Source organism: Myxine glutinosa, chromosome 8 (assembly GCF_964187855.1).
Source record: "Myxine glutinosa chromosome 8, kmMyxGlut1.1, whole genome shotgun sequence".
Lineage (NCBI taxonomy): Eukaryota > Metazoa > Chordata > Myxini > Myxiniformes > Myxinidae > Myxine > Myxine glutinosa.
The window spans coordinates 151,926,837-151,944,082 of record NC_136268.1 but is presented as its reverse complement, the minus strand read 5'-3'; the positions used below and the strand labels follow the sequence as shown (position 1 = coordinate 151,944,082).

The 17,246-nt window shown below is 55.2% G+C and overlaps 1 protein-coding gene across 3 annotated transcripts in view; it reads right to left on the bottom strand.

The window, feature by feature from the left end:
- The window catches only part of LOC137433024 (mitochondrial glutamate carrier 1), a 125,140-nt gene that overhangs the window by 55,702 nt on the left and 52,192 nt on the right, over positions 1-17,246 (bottom strand). For all 3 annotated transcript variants that reach the window (XR_013624424.1, XM_068125408.2, XM_068125409.2), the window contains one exon: positions 116-206. Coding sequence is in view for 2 of the 3 variants with exons in the window: in XM_068125408.2 (XP_067981509.1) it covers positions 116-206 (91 nt within the window). In the remaining variant the exon portion in view is untranslated. The remainder of the gene's footprint in view (positions 1-115; positions 207-17,246) is intronic.

The following is a 17,246-nucleotide window of genomic DNA, read 5'->3' as shown; positions in this document are numbered from 1 at the left end:
AGCAACAACAATGATTTTAACACATTTTTACAAAGATAATTTTCATGTTGCCTTTTGGAAGATTTGGAAACGATTGATACAAATCTCTAACAAACTGAATCCTGGTATGCCCTACCCATCTTGCGACAGAAGCTCACGGAAGAAGTCATTTGCTGCCAGCTTAATGGCTTTTTCAGGAGTCACGAGGGTGAGGTTCACAGCGGCACCTAGGTAGCAAAAACAAAGGCACTGAAAAACCACAGAAATAGAAGATGTAAGATATACAGGTAGACACGGCTGAATTGTGCATAATGATAATAATTTACAAATCTTACTATAATTCACCAAATGTCTGTCCGTCTGTCTGTCTGTCTGTCTGTTCGAAGGTACCGTAAAAACTGCTGAACCGATCTCAACGATATTTTGGTGGATAATCCTGGAATCTCCAGGAGTAAAATAGGCTATTTAGTTTTCCCAATTTCAGCTTTGGTCTCCAGCATTCTCAGGTTTGGACTCCCGCATAACATTCGCGTTCGCATAACGTTCATTGTTCTCATTGTGACGATGTTGATTTCCCGGGTGCTGCACAAATGGCTGCACCGATCGAACTCGGTGACCTTGGACAAAGACCTTTTCATAAGGACATGGGTTGAATCCCTGCTTGAGAGAATTCTAACCCATTTCAACTGAAGGAAAAATGTATCGGGAGTACATACGACATAGCGATTGTGAACACGATTAGTTTAATCTCCACATGAGAGAATTCCATATAGCCATTTTGGTGGTGAATACGCTAACAGATCGCTGTCTCCATCGATCTTGCCAAGGCCGTAACAGCTATCGGCTCAAAATCCTTTTAACTGTTGATTTGGAAGTTTTTACAATGAAGGAAACACGTATCGGGAGTACATACGACATCGGGAGGACTAACTGCACGCGTCTTCAGTATCAAGCTTAAATCTGTCATGGCGGATCTGAAGAGAGGAATGCTTGGAGAAGTGGTGGGCTAGTTCGGCATGAAGGAGGATCAGAAACGTGGACTCCCACACTGCCACATCCTGCTGATACTTGCTCCCGCATGACGTTATTTTCCCGGGTGCCGCACAAACGGCTGCACCGATCGAGATTTAACGGATGTTTATATAAATCGTTTAAAAGAAAAAAAGCCTTCAATTTCTGATATTTAGCCTTTTCATTTGGGCCTCCCAATTGAAGCCCCGCCCATAGGGCGGGTACCGTTGTTCATACAATCACATTGATTATTTGTCATAAGTGCAATAGCATGAGCAATTACAACAATGACAATTACAACAATGGCAATTACAACAATGGTTGAGTCTTTGCTGTGAAATGAACTACCCATCAGAAGAAACCTACAGGAACAGGTGATATTTTTCTGAAATAATCAGAATCACTTCAATTTAACACAGGTGGAGGCCAATTAACTTGGTATGTGATTTTGAAGGTGATTGGTTACACCTGAGCAAATTTACAATTGCTATTATAAGGGGGTTGGACACTTATCCAACCAAGATATTCTAGTTTTGTATTTTTAATTAAGATTTCTGAAATTTGTAGAATTTGTTTTTCACTTGGAAGTTTTGGGTTACGATGTGTAAGTAAAGGTGGAACAAGCGTTACGCCTAGGTCCCCCGTCAGGGAAGTCATGTGAGTGGACAAAGTGGAAGATGCAGAAAGCATGCTATGATATGATATTTCGCTCACAAGGTTCAGACATACATGGAGGCGGCCATCTTGGATTTTGACGTGGCGACCCAATTTTCAATAGTGTTCTTTCTTATGCCTAGATACACCCACACACCAGATTAGAAGTTAGTAGTTCGTTTATTTTTCAAGATATTTCGCTCACAAGGTTCAGACATATATATGGTGGCGGCCATCTTGGCTTTTGACGTGGCGACCCAATTTTCAATAGTGTTCTTCCTTATGCCTAGATACACCCACACACCAGATTAGAAGTTGGTACTTCGCTTATTTTTCAAGATATTTCGCTCGCAAGGTTCAGACATATATATATGATGGCGGCCATCTTGAATTTTGACGTGGCGACCCAATTTCCAACAGCTTTCTTCCTTGTGCCTAGATACACCCACACACCAGATTAAAAGTTGGTACGTCGCTTATTTTTCAAGATATTCCGCTCACAAGGTTCAGACATACATGGCGGCGGCCATCTTGGATTCTGACGTGGCGACCCAATTTTCAATAGCGTTCTTCCTTATGCGTAGATACACCCACACACCAGATTAGAAGTTAGTAGTTCGTTTATTTTTCAAGATATTTCGCTCACAAGTTTCAGACATATATATGGTGGCGGCTGTCTTAGATTTTGACGTGGCGACCCAATTTTCAATAGTGTTCTTCCTTATGCCTAGATACACCCACACACCAGATTAGAAGTTGGTACTTCGCTTATTTTTCAAGATATTTCGGTCACAAGGTTCAGACATATATATATGGTGGCGGCCATCTTGAATTTTGACGTGGTGACGCAATTTTCAATAGCTTTCTTTCTTGTGCCAAGATACACCCACACACCAGATTAGAAGTTGGTACGTCGCTTATTTTTCAAGATATTCAGCTCACAAGGTTCAGACATACATGGCGGCGGCCATCTTGGATTTTTATGTGGCGACCCAATTTTCAATAGGATTCTTCCTTATGCCTAGGTACACCCACACACCAGATTATAAGTTGGTACTTCGCTTATTTTTCAAGATATTTCGCTCACAAGGTTCAGACATATATATGGTGGCGGCCATCTTGGATTTTGACGTGGCGACCCAATTTTCAATAGCCTTCTTCATTGTGCTTAGATACACCCACACACCAGATTAGAAGTTGGTACTTCGCTTATTTTTCAAGATATTTCGCTCACAATGTTCAGACATACATGGCATCAGACGTACATGGCGGCGGCCATCTTGGATTTTGACGTGGGTTACACCCACACACCAAATTCAAATGCGGTCCTTCGTTTACGCACGCCCACATGCATAGATGGACGGACGGACGGACGGACACACGGACGGAGGGGAAAACCATAGTCCCCCTTTCGCTACGCGGTACGACGGGGGACAAAAAGTCTGATTTAATGCAATTTAATTCTGGGCTATAAGGTGACAAAAGGTGTAAATTTTGAAAGGGGGTGTGGACTTTCTATATGCACTGTATTTATTCTACTGTATATAATCCACTGTATATATTCTACTGTATATATTCTGCTGTATATATTCTCCTGGATCTATTCTAATGCATCTATTATATTGTATCTATTCTCCTGTATCTATTCTACTGTATCTATTCTACTGCATCTATTATATTGTATCTATTCTACTGTATCTATTCTGCTGTATCTATTCTACTGTAGCGGTTACCGGAAGCATACACAATCACCTTGCACCGGCCGATGACGCACCCGGCGAGCGGTTACTTGTCCGGACTCGCCCGGGCGTGTCCAGACTTGCCTTTCCTGGCGAACGCTTGACTTGCATACCACGCCCCGTTGAGAGGCGTGGCTTACCTATTTGCATACCATGCCCCGCCTGAGAGGCGTGGCTTTTGTGTGTTGAACGGGACTTATAAATTGCCGCCCGTTCGATCGGTAGATTCAGTGCTTTTTAGTTCTTTCGAGTGAGCTGGAAATAAATAGCTCAGTGAAACTTCATTCCTGGCGTCGTCCATTTTGTCCGGTTTTATCGTGCAAGCATCGCTCCCACAATTGGTGACCCCTTTTCAAGAACACGGCGATGGAGTCATCTGCAGCTTTGAAGCTTCCTGGCTTTTGGGAAGCACACGCGGCCGTCTGGTTCGCCCAGGCGGATTCTCTCTTCGCCCTGCAGAACATTACAGAGGGCTCGACGAGCTACCACCATGTGGTCTCCGCGCTCACCGCCTCCAACGCTGCCCGGGTCCTGAACTTCCTCCAGAACCCGCCGAACGCTGACAAATACGGCAAGCTCAAAGGCCTACTCCTCGGTGTGTTTGGGCTCATGGAGACCAAACGCGCGCGACAGCTGCTCGACCTCCCGGACCTGGGTGAGGCCCGTCCATCCGAACGCATGGACCACATGCTTGCTCTACTCGGCGACCACAGCCCAGATTTCCTCTTCCGCGAGCTGTTCCTCCAGCAGCTACCCGGGCAGGTACGATTAGCTTTGGCTAATTCGCCCTCACGCCCTGGCCAAGGAGGCCGATAAATTTTTCTCGGCCAGGCGACACGTCGACGCGGCCGCCTGGAACCCTGGGCCGACCGAGGCAATGCCCGCGCCACGACCGGCGCCACCACCGGCCGAGTTAGCGCCACTGGCGGCAGCGGTCGCAGCGACGCCCCGTCGACTGAACCCGACGCAACCGCCGGAGACTCCACCAGAGCGGACCATGTGCTACTACCACGCCAGGTTCGGGCAGAAGGCCAGAACGTGCCGCCCACCGTGCACTTTCGGCAGGTCGGGAAACGACTAGGCCGGCGCTCGCTGCCTGCCATGAGCGTCGGCCATTCAGGCAGCCTTCTGTTTATTACGGACACAGCGTCCGGGTGGCGTTTTTTGTGCGACACCGGCGCTCAGCTGAGCGTGATACCCGCCTCGGTGGAGGACAAACAGGCCGCGCTTTGCGGCCCCGCCTTGGTCGCCGCAAACGGCTCCTCCATCCGCACCTTCGGGTTGCGCAGCGTCACATTCTTCTTCGGGGGCCAGCGCTTCAGGTGGGACTTCATCACGGCGAACGTGCCCATGGCCTTGCTGGGTGCAGATTTTCTTTGCGCGCATGGGCTTTTGGTCGCCGTCAAATGGCATCGGCTCATCAACGCGGAGACCTTCAGCTCGCTCGCTTGCTCATTGAGCGGCTCCGCTCCGACCAAGCTAGCCTGCGCGCTCCCGGCCACGGACGATTTCACCCGCCTACTCGCCGAGTTTCCCGCCCTCACTCAGCCGACGTTTTCGGCCGTCGCCGTCAAGCACGGCGTCGAACACCACATCCCGACCACAGGTCCACCGGTCTACGCCAGGGCTCGTCACCTCGACCTGGCCAAACTCACCGTGGCGAAGGCGGAATTCGATGCGCTGGAGCGATTGGGCATTGTGCGGTGCTCGAATAGCGCTTGGGCCTCGCCCCTGCACATCGTGCCCAAACCGGGTGGCGGATGGCGACCATGCGGCGATTACCACTGCCTCAACGACGCCACCACCCCCGACCGGTACCCGATACCACATATACAGGACTTTTCCGCCTGTTTGGCGGGGCGGGTGATCTTTTCCAAGGTCGACCTCATTCGGGGCTTCCACCAGGTACCCGTCCGGCCGGTCGACGTGCCGAAGACGGCGGTAATTACACCTTTTGGCCTCTTCGAGTTCCTTCGCATCCCATTCGGCTTTAAGAACGCGGCCCAGGCCTTCCAGCGGCTGATGCACAGCGTGCTGCGCAACCTCACCTGTCTTTTCGTCTACCTGGAAGACATTCTCATCGCCAGCACTTCCCTGGCGGAGCACCTCATCCACGTGCGCACGCTTCTTGAGCGCCTCGGCCAGCACGGCCTCATCATCAACCTGGCGAAATGCCAGTTTGGCGTAACGGCCGTCAACCGCATCAGGAAGCGCGGTGCCGTCCCGCTGCCTACCAAGGTGGAGGCAGTTACAAGTTTCCCGCACCCCCGCTCCATCAAGGCCCTGCAGGAATTTTTGGGGATGGTAAATTTCTACCACCGGTTCGTGCCTCGCGCCGCCCAACTCATGCGCCCCCTGTACAAAGCCCTCCGGGGCAAGCCGGCCAAGCACGTCGCCTGGACCTAAGAGATGGACGAGGCATTCATGGGCGCTAAGCTGGCCCTCGCCAATGCGACCATGCTAGCGCACCCGGCACTCGACGCACCCATCACCCTCACCACGGACGCTTCCGACTACGCAGTGGGCGCCATGCATGAACAGTGGGTGAACGGGGCTTGGCAACCGCTGGCCTTCTTCAGCCGGCAGCTTCGCCCTAACGAGTGCAAGTATAGCGCTTTCGACCGTGAGCTCCTCGGCCTTTACCTGGCCGTTCGCCACTTCTGCCATATTTTAGAGGGCCGCCCGTTCATGGCGTTTGTGGACCACAAACCCCTGGTCTTCGCCATGGCAAAGGTTATGGAGCCGTGGTTGGCCCGCCAGCAGCGCCACCTCTCCGCCGTGTCCGAATTTATGACGGACATCCGGCACATCGCGGGCAAGGACAACGCTGTGGCCGATTGCCTCTCCCGGTCCAGCGCGAACGCCGTCCACCTGGGTGTGGATTTCGCCCGCATGGTGGCCGACCGCATGGTGCAAGCCCTCCAGACAGCGGACACAGGCCTGCGGTTGGCCGACGTCCCCTTCGAGGACACAGGCACAGTTCTCCTGTGTGACGTTTCCCTCAGCCAACCTCGCCCCATTGTGCCCACCGGATGGCAGCGGCACATTTTTGACGCTCTCCACGGCCTTTCCCACCCGGGCCGGAAGGCATCGCAGATGCTCGTGGCAGCGAAGTTCATCTGGCACGGGCTCCGTAAAGACGTCCGCGACTGGGCCAACGCCTGTGTCGCCTGCCAGCGCTCGAAGGTCCACAGGCACACCCAGGCCCCATTGGCCCCATTCGACGTGCCCGCGCGGTGCTTCGACCACGTCAATGTGGACCTGGTGGGACCCCTTCCCTCCTCGCGGGGCTTCACCCACCCCCTCACGATGGTGGACAGGACCACCAGGTGGTCGGAGGCCATCCCGCTGGCATCAACAACATCCGCCGACGTGGCGCAGGCCTTCATTGGCACTTGGATTGCTCGTTTTGGCGCCCCCTCGGACATCTCCTCCAACAGAGGCCCGCAATTCACCTCCGAGCTTTGGGGCGCGTTTGCCCAGGCCTTGGCGGTCAAGCTTCACCGCACCACGGCCTACCACACCCAAGCCAACGGCTTGTGCGAGCGGTTCTACCGCTCGATGAAGGCCGCTCTCAGGGCCAGCCTCCAGGACGACGGTTGGGCCGACAGGCTCCCGTGGGTCCTATTGGGCCTCCAAACGGCGCCTAAAGAGGACCTCCAGGCTTCAACCGCCGAGCTGGTCCACGGCTAGCCACTGCGCGTGCCGGGCGAGTTCATCCCTGACGCCACCGGCCCCTGCTCCGCGGCTCGCCAATGCTCGGTCCTCCAAGAGGCCGCCAGGAGATTCGCCCCCGTGCCCACGTCCCATCATGGCTGCCCCCAACCCCACATCCCCCCAGCACTTCGCACTGCGGAGTACGTTTTTATCCATAACGACGCACACCGTGGACCGCTCCGGCTGCCGTACGATGGACCTTTCCGGGTCCTGAAGAGGGACGACAAGTCGTTCATCGTGGATATCGGCGGCAAACCAGACCACATCTCCGTGGACCGCCTCAAACCGGCCCATTTGGACCTCGACCAACCTCCACGGTTGGCCCTTCTTCCACGGCGGGGCCGTCCCCGTCAACCAAGCCCCCCACCCGACCATCCACCGCCACGCCACCTACCACCCCCACACGAATCACCAGTGGTTGTTTCGGCCGGATCATGAAGACCCCTGTCAAACTGACTCTCCCGGTGCAAGTTAATTCTGGGGGGGCGCATGTAGCGGTTACCGGAAGCATACCCAATCACCTTGCACCGGCCGATGACGCAACCCGCGAGCGGTTAGTTGTCCGGACTCGCCCGGGCGTGTCCAGACTTGCCTTTCCCGGGCGAACGCTTGACTTGCATACCATGCCCCGTTGAGAGGCGTGGCTTACCTATTTGCATACCATGCCCCGCCTGAGAGGCGTGGCTTTTGAGTGTTGAACGGGACTTATAAATTGCCGCCCGTTCGATCGGTAGATTCAGTGCTTTTTAGTTCTTTCGAGTGAGCTGGAAATAAATAGCTCAGTGAAACTTCATTCCTGGCGTCGTCCATTTTGTCCGGTTTTATCGTGCGAGCATAGCTCCCACACTACTGTATATTATCTACTGTATCCATTCTACTGTATATATTCTACTGTATATATTCTCCTGTATCTATTCTACTGTATCTATTGTCCTGTGTCTATTCTCCTGTATCTATTATATTGTATCTATTCTCCTGTATCTATTCTGCTGTATCTATTCTATTGTATATAATCTACTGTATCTATTCTACTGTATATATTCTACTGTATATATTCTGCTGTATCTATTCTGCTGTATCTATTCTACTGTATATAATCTACTGTATCTATTCTGCTGTATATATTATATTGTAGTGGCTACCGCTGGGTTTTCACAATCGCCTTGCACCTATCAAGGACGCGGAGCAATCACCATGCCGGGCTCGTCCAGGACACCCGGGCAGGCCTGCGCTGAACTTGCCAGGCCTCGGTCGGGACGCCTGGGCATGCCCGGGCATGCCCGGGCAGGCTCGCCCTCAACTTGCCAGGCCGCAGCCAGGATGCTCGGCCACGCCCCCTCTCGCCTTTCCTGGGCAAACGCTCCGGGATAATGAGTGTATATATATTGCTGCCCGATAAACGGGCTTTTCAGAGTACCTGAGTGTTTTGTTTGAATAAAGCAACTCGGACGAATTCCAGCTTTTTGTCGCGTCCATTCTTCCGATCGACGTGGGAGCCCGAGCTCCTTCATTGGTGACCTACCGACATGGACACGGCAGTGGCCCTTAAACTGCCTACCTTCTGGGAGGCTCACGCGGCGGTTTGGTTCGCACAGGCGGACTCCCTGTTCGCCCTGTGAGGCATCACGGCCGACGACACCCGCTTCCACCATGTGGTAGCAGCACTCGGTTCAGCCACCGCGGCCCGCGCCCTGAGCCTCCTCGAGAGCCCGCCAGCCGCTGACAAATACGGCGTGATTAAAAAGCTTCTCCTCGACGCTTTCGCCCTCCCATCGGCGGAACGCGCACGGCACCTGCTCGACCTGCCCGAGCTCGGCGACACGCGCCCTTCCGAGCGAATGGACTACATGCCTTCGCTGCTCGGCGAGCACTCTCCGGCATTCCTGTTCCGGGAGCTGTTCCTCCGTCAGCTGCCTCGCCTGGCAAGCACGACGATCACGGATCCCCGTGCCCTTGCCAGGGAAGCCGACAAGATCTCCGCCGCAGGCCAGCGCATCGCAGCAGCGACCTGGGGCCCACCGCCGTCCGACGCAACACCCATGGCTCCCGAGCACCCGGCACGGTCGACGACCGAACTGCCGACGCAATTGGCGGCCGCTACACCGAGCCGACCACCTCCAGCACGACGACCGGGGCCTCCACCTGACCAAGCGTGGTGTTACTATCATGCCAGGTTCGTACAGAAGGCCCAGACATGCTGACCCCCATGCACCATCGGCAGGCCGGGAAACGGCCGGGCCGGCGTTCATTACCAGCCATGAGCGCCGGCCACACGGGCAACTTACTGTTCATCATGGATAAATTGTCCGGACGGCGCTTCCTGTGCGACACCGGCGCCCAACTGAGCGTCATACCCGCCTCTGACCAGGACAGGCAGTCCGCGGTTTGCGGCCCCTCCTTGGTTGCGGCCAACGGATCGGCCATCCGCACCTTCGGCCCGCGCAACGTCACCCTCTGCTTCGGCGGCCAACGATTTGCTTGGACGTTTGTAACCGCAAACGTGCCCATGGCTCTGCTAGGCGCCGACTTCCTCTGCGCACACGGACTGCTGGTGGACGTCCAACGGCGTCGTTTAATCAACGCCGAGACCTTCAGCTCCCTGGTATGCACATTGAGCAGCTCTGCGCCGACCGAGCTGGCATACGCCCTCCCGGCGGCGAACGAGTTTGCTCGTCTGCTCACGGAGTTCCTGGCCCTCACGCGGCCGACGTTTTCGGCCGTCGCAGTACGGCATGGGATCGAGCACCACATACCAACCACGGGCCTGCCGGTCTACGCCAGAGCCTGCCGCCTCGACCCAGCCAAGCTCGCCGTGGCCAAAGCCGAGTTCGACGCTTTAGAACACCTCGGCATCATGCGGCGCTCCGATAGCGCGTGGGCTTCGCCACTACACATCGTCCCAAAGCCAGGGGGCGGCTGGCGCCCATGTGGCGACTACCGCCGCCTTAATGATGCTACCACCCCCGACAGGTATCCGATCCTGCACATCCAAGACTTCTCCGCCCGTCTGGCGGGACGGGTCATTTTTTCGAAAATTGATCTCATACGGGGATATCACCAGGTACCTGTCAGGGCAGCCGACGTCCCTAAAACGGCAGTCATCACGCCGTTCGGCTTATTCGAATTCTTACGGATGCCGTTTGGTCTCAAGAACGCGGCTCAGGCGTTCCAGCGCTTGATGGACGGTGTGCTGCATGACCTGCCGTTCCTTTTCGTTTACCTGGACGACATCCTCGTCGCCAGCACGTCCCGGGCCGAGCACCTCCTCCACCTCCGAACACTGTTCGGGCACCTCAGCGAGCACGGCCTCATCGTCAACCCGGCCAAATGCCACTTCGGCACGACGGCCGTTGATTTTTTGGGCCACCACATCACCAAGCACGGGGCCGTGCCGCTGCCAACCAAGGTCGAGGCCATCACCACGTTCCCGCGTCCCCGCACCATAAAGGCCCTGCAGGAATTCCTGGGAATGGTGAATTTTTATCACCGCTTCGTGCCCCGCGCTGCTCAACTCATGCGGCCCCTCTACGAAGCCCTCCGGGGCAAGCCGGCCAAGCACGACATCGCCTGGTCCGCAGCAATGGACGCGGCCTTCCAAAGCTCAAAGCAGGCCCTCGCTGACGCAACACTGCTTGCTCACCCGGTGCTCAACGCTCCCATCGCCATCACCACGGATGCCTCCGACTACGCGGTGGGCGCCATACATGAGCAATGGGTGAACGGGGTTTGGCAGCCACTCGCTTTTTTCAGCCGGCAGCTCCGGCCGAACGAGCTCAAATACAGCACGTTTGACCGTGAGCTCCTCGGTCTACACCTGGCTGTCCGCCATTTCCGCCACCTCCTGGAGGGCCGACCTTTCACGGCGTTCGTCGACCACAAGCCGTTGGTTTACGCAATGGCCAAGGTCACGGAGCCGTGGTCGGCCCGACAACAGCGCCACCTCTCCGCCGTGTCGGAGTTTACCATGGACATCCGGCACGTCGCCGGCAAAAACAACGCCGTGGCCGACTGTCTTTCCCGGGCCAGCGCGAACGTGGTCCACCTGGGCGTGGACTTCGCGCTTATGGCGGCGGACCAAACCACCGACACCATGGTGCAAGCCCTCCGGGCGGCGGACACGGGCCTCCGCCTGGCCGACATCCCCTTCGCGGACACTGTCCTGCTCTGCGACGTCTCCCAAGGCCAGCCTCGCCCCATCGTGCCCGTCACCTGGCAACGCCGTGTCTTCGCCTCCCTCCACGGCCTTTCCCACCCGGGCCGGAAAGCTTCCCAGAAGCTGGTGTCGGCGCGATTCGTCTGGCACGGCCTTCGTCGGGACGTCCGCGATTGGACCAGCACCTGCACAGCCTGCCAACGGGCCAAGGTCCACCGACACACCCAGGCCCCGCTGGCACCTTTCACCGTGTCCGAACGACGTTTCGACCACGTCAACGTGGATCTGGTGGGCCCCCTCTCCCCGTCACGGGGGTTCACACACCTGCTCACCATGGTGGACAGGACCACCAGGTGGCCGGAGGCTGTTCCCCTCGTCTCCACCACCACCGCCGACATGGCGCAGGCTTTCATCGCCACCTGGGTCGCCCGCTTCGGCGCACCGGCAGACATATCGTCAGACCGCGGACCACAGTTCACCTCCGAGCTGTGGGGCGCGGTCGCCGGCAACCTGGGGGTCAAGCTCCACCGTACTACGGCCTACCACCCCCAAGCAAATGGGTTGTGCGAGCGATTCCACCGCTCCATGAAAGCCGCGCTCATGGCCGGCCTTCAAGACGGCGGTTGGGCCGACCGGCTGCCGTGGGTCCTTTTGGGCCTCCGCACGGCCCCCAAGGAGGACCTCCAGGCATCCACCGCCGAGCTTGTCTACGGCCAGGCGCTACGCATCCCGGGCGAATTCGTGCCCGACGCTACCAGTCCCTGGTCCGCAGCTCACCAGCGCTCGGACCTCCAGGAGGCCGCCCGACGGTTTGCCCCCGTGCCAACATCCCACCACGGTGACCCCCAGTCCTACGTCCCCCCAGCACTTTGCACAGCGGAGTATGTTTTTGTGCATCACGACGCACATCGGGGGCCACTCCGGCCGCCATACGATGGGCCCTTCCGGGTCCTGCGATGGGACGACAAGTCGTTCGTCATCGACATCGGCGGCAGGTCGGACCGGATTGCGGTGGACCACCTCAAGCCGGCGCATGTGGACGTCGACCAACCACCACGGGTGGACCTTCCACCACGGCGAGGCCGCCCCCCGTCCACGGTGCCCCCCACTCGACCGCCCACCACCACACCGGACCCCCCCCCCACGACCCGCCAGGGATCGCTTCGGCAGGGTCATCAGGACCCCCCTCAAATTGACCCTGCCGGTGCAAGTCGATTCTGGGGGGACGTGTGGTGGCTACCGCTGGGTTTTCACAATCGCCTTGCACCTATCAAGGACGCGGAGCGATCACCATGCCGGGCTCGTCCAGGACGCCCGGGCAGGCCCGCGCTCAACTTGCCAGGCCTCGGTCGGGACGCCCGGACATGCCCGGGCATGCCCGGGCAGGCTCGCCCTCAACTTGCCAGGCCGCAGCCAGGACGCTCGGCCACGCCCCCTCTCGCCTTTCCTGGGCAAACGCTCCGGGATAATGTGTGTATATATATTGCTGCCCGATAAACGGGCTTTTCAGAGTACCTGAGTGTTTTGTTTGAATAAAGCAACTCGGACGAATTCCAGCTTTTTGTCACGTCCATTCTTCCGATCGACGTGGGAGCCCGAGCTCCTTCAATATTGTGTCTATTCTACTGTAGCTGGGTGGCTTAGCTAGAAAATTCGGATCGATTGTGCCTTTTCCCTTAAAAACATGAAACTTGGCACATGGCTAGAATACCCGAAAAGAAAGATTTTTAGTCCAGGGGGCATCCCCAATTTCACCCCATATGGCGGCCATCTTGAAATCCAAGATGGCCGTCATACAAGACCTATTTTGATGAATATCTCCATAATTAGAACAGATATCAAAATGGTTGAAGTGCCTATACCTACATTTTTAGGGTCTAGGAATCCAATGGCAACATAAAATATTCAATAGTATATGGCAGCCATCTTGAAATCCAAGATGGCCGCCATAACAGACCTGTTTTGATGAATATCTCCATAATTAGAACAGCTATCTAAATGGTTGCAGTGCCTACACCTACATTTTTAGGGTCTAGGAATCCAATGGTAACATAAAATATTAAGCAGTATGTGGCGGCCATATGAAAATATTAATTTTGCATAGTATCATGCAAACTGGGAAAGCACATAAATACTCTTACCAGGTTGGCATTCTTCTGTGATTTAAAGCGTCTATGAAAGTAATTATTTTTTTAACGCTGATGCCAATTTTCTGGGTCAATGATCAAATGAAAACGTAGAATATTGGTTAATGTGTGGCATCACAAGATGGCCACCATCTAGGGACCATTTTTATTCACGTCGTATTATGTAATGCATCAGAGTATTGTTAGATATTCAGGCCTAGGTTTTGGTTCAGTGGTCAAGAAATCTCTGAAGCTGCACTTTCGTGACCAAATGCAATTTGTATTTATATTGTTAAGCTCATTTCAGATGCCCTTTGATGAACCTATTTTTGTTTTCTTTTTCTCTCATTTCAGGACAATCATCTGCTTCTGAGGTAACCGTTAGAAGTCATCACCGTGTCTGCCGTTGAGGATGTCAAAGCGGATGAAACTCGTGTGGTCCACAAACGCCGTGAACGGGCGGCCCTCTAAAAGATGGCGGAAGTGGCGAACGGCCAGGTAAAGGCCGAGGAGCTCGCGGTCGAAAGCGCTATACTTGCGCTCTTTAGGGCGAAGCTGTCGGCTGAAGAAGGCCAGTAGTTGCCAAGCCCCGTTCACCCACTGTTCATGCACGGCGCCCACTGCGTAGTCGGAAGCGTCCGTGGTGAGAGCGATGGGTGCGTCGAGCGCCGGGTGCGCCAGCATGGTCACGTTGGCGAGGGCCAGCTTAGCGCCCGTGAATGCCTCGTCTATCTCTTTGGTCCAGGCGACGTCGTGCTTGGCCGGCTTGCCCCAGAGGGCTTCGTACAGGGGGCGCATGAGTTGGGCGGCGCGAGGCACGAACCGGTGGTAAAAATTTACCATTCCCAAAAATTCTTGTAGGGCCTCGATGGAGTGGCGGTGCGGGAAACTTGTGACTGCCTCCACCTTGGTCGGCAGCGGAACGGCCCTGTGCTTCGTGATGCGGTGCCCCAGCCGTTACGCCAAACTGGCAATTCGCCGGGTTGATGATGAGGCCGTGCTGGCTGAGGCACTCAAAAAGCATGCGCAGGTGGATGAGGTGCTCCGCCTGGGAAGTGCTGGCGACGAGAATGTCGTCCAAGTAGACGAAAAGGAAGGTGAGGTCGCGCAGCATGATGTGCATCAGCCGTTGGAAGGCCTGAGCCACGTTCTTAAGGCCGAATGGCATGCGACGGAACTCGAAGAGGCCAAAAGGTGTAATTACCGCCATCTTCGGCACGTCGGCCGGCTGGACGGGTACCTGGTGGTAGCCCCGAATGAGGTCGACCTTGGAAAAGATCACCCGCCCCACCAAACGGGCGGCAAAGTCCTGTATATGTGGTATCGGGTACCGGTCGGGGGTGGTGGCGTCGTTGAGGCGGTGGTAATCGCCGCATTGTCGCCATCCGTCACCCGGTTTGGGGATGATGTGCAGGGGCGAGGCCCACGCGCTATTCGAGCGCCGCACAATGCCCAATCGCTCCAGCGCATCGAATTCCGCCTTCGCCATGGCAAGTTTGGCTGGGTCGAGGCGACGAGCCCTGGCATAGACCGGTGGACCTCTGGTCGGGATGTGGTGTTCGACGCCGTGTTTGACAGCGACGGCCGAAAACGTCAGCTACGTGAGGGCGGGAAACTCGGCGAGTAGGCGGGTGAAATCGTCCGTGGCCGGGAGAGCGCAGGCTAGCTTGGTTGGTGCGGAGCCGCTCAATGAGCAAGCTAGTGAGCTGAAGGTCTCCGCGTTGATGAGCCGACGCCGTTTGACGTCAACCAAAAGCCCATGCGCGCAAAGAAAATCTGCACCCAGCAAGGCCATGGGCACGTTCGCCGTGATGAAGTCCCACCTGAAGCGCTGGCCCCCTAAGCAGAATGCGACGCTGCGTGAACCGAGGGTGCAGATGGAGGAGTCGTTTGCGGCGACCAATGCGGGGCCATAAAGCATGGCCTGTTTGTCCTGCACCGAGGCGGGTATCACGCTCAGCTGAGCGCCGGTGTCGCACAAAAAACGCCGCCCGGACGCTGTGTCCGTAATAAACAGAAGGCTGCCTGAATGGCCGACACTCATGGGAGGCAGCGAGCGCCGGCCTGGTCGTTTCCCGCCGTGCCGAAAGTGCACGGTGGGCGGCACGTTCTGGCCTTCTGCCAGAACCTGGCATGGTAGTAGCACATGGTCCGCTCTGGTGGAGGCTCTGGCGTTCGCGTCGGGGTTGGTCGACGGGGCGTCGCGGCGGCCGCTTCCGCCAGTGGCGCTAACTCAGCCGGTGGTGGCGCCGGTCGTGGCGCGGGCGTTGCCTCAGTCGGCCCAGGGTTCCAGGCGGCCGCTCCGACGTGTCGCCTGGCCGAGAAAAATTTATCGGCCTCCTTGGCCAGGGCGCGAGGGTCCGTGATGGGCGAATTAGCCAAAGCTAATCGTACCTGCCCGGGTAGCTGCCGGAGGAACAGCTCGCGGAAGAGGAAATCTGGGCTGTGGTCGCCGAGTAGAGCAAGCATGTGGTCCATGCATTCGGATGGATGGGCCTCACCCAGCTCCGGGAGGTCGAGCAGTTGTCGCGCGCGTTCGGTCTCCGTGAGTCCAAACGCACTGAGGAGTAGGCCTTTGAGCGCACCGTATTTGTCGGCGTTCGGCGGGTTCTGTAGGAAGCTCAGGACCCGGGCGGCAGTGGAGGCGTTGAGCGCGGAGACCACATGGTGGTAGCGCGTCGTGTCCTCCGTAATGTTCCGCAGGGGGAATTGAGAATCCGCTTGGGCGAACCAGACGGCTGCGTGCGATTCCCAAAAGCCAGGGAGCTTCAAAGCTACAGATGACTCCATGCCGTGTTCTTGAAAAGGGGTCATCAATTGTGGAGCTATGCTCTCACGATAAAGCCGGACAAAATGGACGACACCAGGAACGAAGTTTCACTGAGCTATTTATTTTTAGCTCAACTCAAAAGCACTCAAAAGCCCGATACAACGGGCGGCAATTTATAACCAAAGTTCACCACACAAAATCCACGCCTCTCAGGCGGGGCATGGTATGCAAATCGGTAAGCCACGCCTCTCAAGGGGGCGTGGTATGCAAACCAAGTGTCCGCCCGGGCAAGGCAAGTCCGGGCAGTCCGGACGAGCCCGGGCAAGTGACCGCCCGCCGGTTACGTCATGGCCGGTGCAAGGGGATTGTGTAATCCTTCTGGTAATCGCTACACTACTGTATATATTCTGCTGTATCTATTCTGCTGTATCTATTCTACTGTATATAATCTACTGTATCTATTCTACTGTATATAATCTACTGTATCGATTCTAATGTATATATTCTACTGTATATATTCTGCTGTATCTATTCTACTGTATATAATCTACTGTGTCTATTCTACTGTATATATTCTACTGTATCTATTCTCCTGTATATATTCTCCTGTATCTATTCTACTGCATCTATTATATTGTATCTATTCTCCTGTATCTATTCTCCTGCATATATTCTACTGTATCTATTATATTGTATCTATTCTCCTGTATCTATTCTCCTGTATCTATTCTCCTGCATATATTCTACTGTATCTATTATATTGTATCTATTCTCCTGTATCTATTCTCCTGTATCTATTCTCCTGTATCAATTCTACCGCATCTATTATATTGTATCTATTCTCCTGTATCTATTCTCCTGTATCTATTCTCCTGTATCAATTCTACCGCATCTATTATATTGTATCTATTCTCCTGTATCTATTCTCCTGTATCTATTCTCCTGTAACTATTCTCCTGTATCTATTCTCCTGTATATATTATATTGTATCAATTCTCCTGTATATATTATATTGTATCTATTCTCCTGTATCTATTCTCCTGTATCTATTCTCCTGTATCTATTCTACTGCATCTATTATATTGTATCTATTCTCC